Raw genomic sequence first — 2,576 nt, forward strand, 5'->3', positions numbered from 1 at the left:
AATAAAAACATAAAAACATATAATTGTTTGTGTGGTTTTAGCTTAAGCAGACTGTGTTTGTCTATTGTTGTGACTTAGATGAAGATCAGAACACATTTTATGACCAATTTATGCAGAAATCGAGGTAGTTCCAAAGGGTTCACATACTTTTTCTTGCAACTGTATATCAGGCCAAATAACAGGCAAACTGCCTGTGGAAAGTTTTTGATATTTTCCATCACAATACCTCCCTCAAGCACAATGTCAGTGGAGATGGGCTCGAGTTGCATTGAGCTTGGACCCTCCTGAGGACTGTCTTCGCTGAGAACAGTCAGCACACCAAAGGTGACGGATGATAGGGCCTCATCTCTCGTTGTATCCTGCAAAGAAAAACACATTATTTAGAATATCATCGCTACCTATTAGAGTAGGTCTTCCTATGAAAACATTCATGTTGCATTTGCTTTGAAGTATTTGCTAAAAATGTAGCTCAAGTACACACTCAAACGGCGTTGTAACATTATATCCAAGAAGGTTCTGTAAATGTGGTATGAGGAAACTAATGCTATGGATGCATATACAGCTAGGAACGTACATTTATTTTACACCTCATTTCTAATCTAGACTCCTGGTCATGGAATTTAGTGTACAGTATTTAGAACACACCAAATTAAATCTTTTGGTTACAGTTTGTGTAAATAGGGGATATAACTTTTCAATAAATGCAAACCAAACCGTTTTTTTGTTTTCAAGTACTTACAAAGCATGTCTTGAAAAAATCCCTGGAGTCGTCGCCAAGAACAATTGGAATGCCTTTGAGGACAACAGAGCGCTGTTCAGTCACGTCCGGTGTCTAATGATAGAGATAAAGAAGATACAGATGAGATTAAATGACAAACTCACAAGATGAAACATTTTGGCCTTTTCCATCTTTTTGAGGGGTTGTTTTAATTATTTTAGAAGGCTTTTTAAGTAGTACCATATCGTCATCAATGTATGTGACAAAAAGTTGCTAAGTTATATTACTTACCGGCCAGTTGATGCTCTGCATCAACTCTGTCAGTTTCTGTCCAACCGATCCTTTTCTTGACTTGAACAGTTGGATGAAACCTGGGGTGTGCTGGTCCAGAGCCTCAAAGAAGTCTGCTTCGAGGTTCCGACTGGTAATCCGATTAAATTCGGCAAATACCTGAAAAAGTAGAGAAGGGGGTGGGGTAGGAGATGGAAAACCAGCACATTAGGAAGACATTAGTTTAAATCATAACAATTGTGCAAGCAGGCAATCACTATTGCTTAGATAGAAAGGCAGGGTACACTTATAGCCCACAACAATATAATATTAACATTAACATATATAACAATAATATTTGCCAAATGTTATGATAATGAATGTGGTAAGTAATTTTTCATGAAAAGATTTTGGTAAAATTCTTCCTATCAATCAAAAATAAATTTAAAATCATATTAAAGTCAATATCTTTAGATGTTGAACTTACACAACAAAACATTTAAAAACATCACCTTTTATAGACCATATCTTTAATCAATTACAGAATAATTGGATGAATAATCGATAATGAAAATAATTATTAGTTGCAGCCTTATTTTGATTGGCATTATATTAGTGGTTGGGAAGTTGGTAAAGTGAAATGCTGACATGGAGGAAAGTCAACCTTAAAGGCATTATTCAGTACAAACTAAAAGTAGCCTCCTGTCTCTCTGTGAAAAGGGCCGGCCATCGTTCAACCATGTTCTGTACAGCAGGCTCCTTTTTCACAATCTCTCGTCTGCGTAGTGGGAATGTTTGGTCCATCATTTGTGAGATGAGAGTGCCATTAGGTGTTTTTTTCTTCATTTCCTCCGTGAGAATCTTTCTGGCATTTTCGAGGCTTGTTTCATCATGTCCTTCAGGTAAATTAGGCAGATAATTTGCTTCACCTCTTTTTGGTCGTTTTATATTCTTGCTTGACGATTCACCCTGTGGGTTGACTTTACTTATTTTTCCTCCGTTGATTGCTACATCCTCACATCAAGCTTTTCGAAGTTTTGTGCGATAGTTGGCCATTTTAAATTTCAGGCTATTCTTCCAGCCATACCATCCAGGCTGAGAACCAGGCTCGGTAAGGCAGGGATGTTTGCTAATAAGGGATTTTGCAACACTGCTGAAGTCATCATCATCAGGATAAGCCTTGAAACTGTACACTGTTTCAGCAAGCTTTTGTAATATGTCATGCTTCATATCTCTTGATGGAGTCAGTCGTGTTCCATCTTTCATATAGGCAAGATCTCCCTGTCTAAGTCTNTGCGATAGTTGGCCATTTTAAATTTCAGGCTATTCTTCCAGCCATACCATCCAGGCTGAGAACCAGGCTCCGTAAGGCAGGGATGTTTGCTAATAAGGGATTTTGCAACACTGCTGAAGTCATCATCATCAGGATAAGCCTTGAAACTGTACACTGTTTCAGCAAGCTTTTGTAATATGTCATGCTTCATATCTCTTGATGGAGTCAGTCGTGTTCCATCTTTCATATAGGCAAGATCTCCCTGTCTAAGTCTGTAGTTCACATCAACTGAGAAATTTGGTGTGTTAAAGAACT

At 37.9% G+C, this 2,576-nt stretch overlaps 1 protein-coding gene across 1 annotated transcript in view; it reads right to left on the bottom strand.

Moving 5' to 3' along the window:
- The window catches only part of LOC104967594 (uncharacterized), a 4,130-nt gene extending 1,856 nt beyond the window's left edge, over nucleotides 1-2,274 (bottom strand). Inside the window, exons 1-4 of the mRNA XM_010797093.1 lie at nucleotides 1,691-2,274; nucleotides 1,010-1,168; nucleotides 740-832; nucleotides 148-359 (exon numbers count right to left, since the gene is read on the bottom strand). Of these exons, the coding sequence (XP_010795395.1) occupies nucleotides 148-359; nucleotides 740-832; nucleotides 1,010-1,168; nucleotides 1,691-1,834 (608 nt within the window). The 5' untranslated portion in view covers nucleotides 1,835-2,274. The remainder of the gene's footprint in view (nucleotides 1-147; nucleotides 360-739; nucleotides 833-1,009; nucleotides 1,169-1,690) is intronic.
- Between the last annotated feature and the right edge of the window lie 302 nt (nucleotides 2,275-2,576).

Source organism: Notothenia coriiceps, unplaced genomic scaffold (genome assembly GCF_000735185.1).
Source record: "Notothenia coriiceps isolate Sejong01 unplaced genomic scaffold, NC01 NC01_scaffold00037479, whole genome shotgun sequence".
In the NCBI taxonomy this organism is placed as follows: domain Eukaryota; kingdom Metazoa; phylum Chordata; class Actinopteri; order Perciformes; family Nototheniidae; genus Notothenia; species Notothenia coriiceps.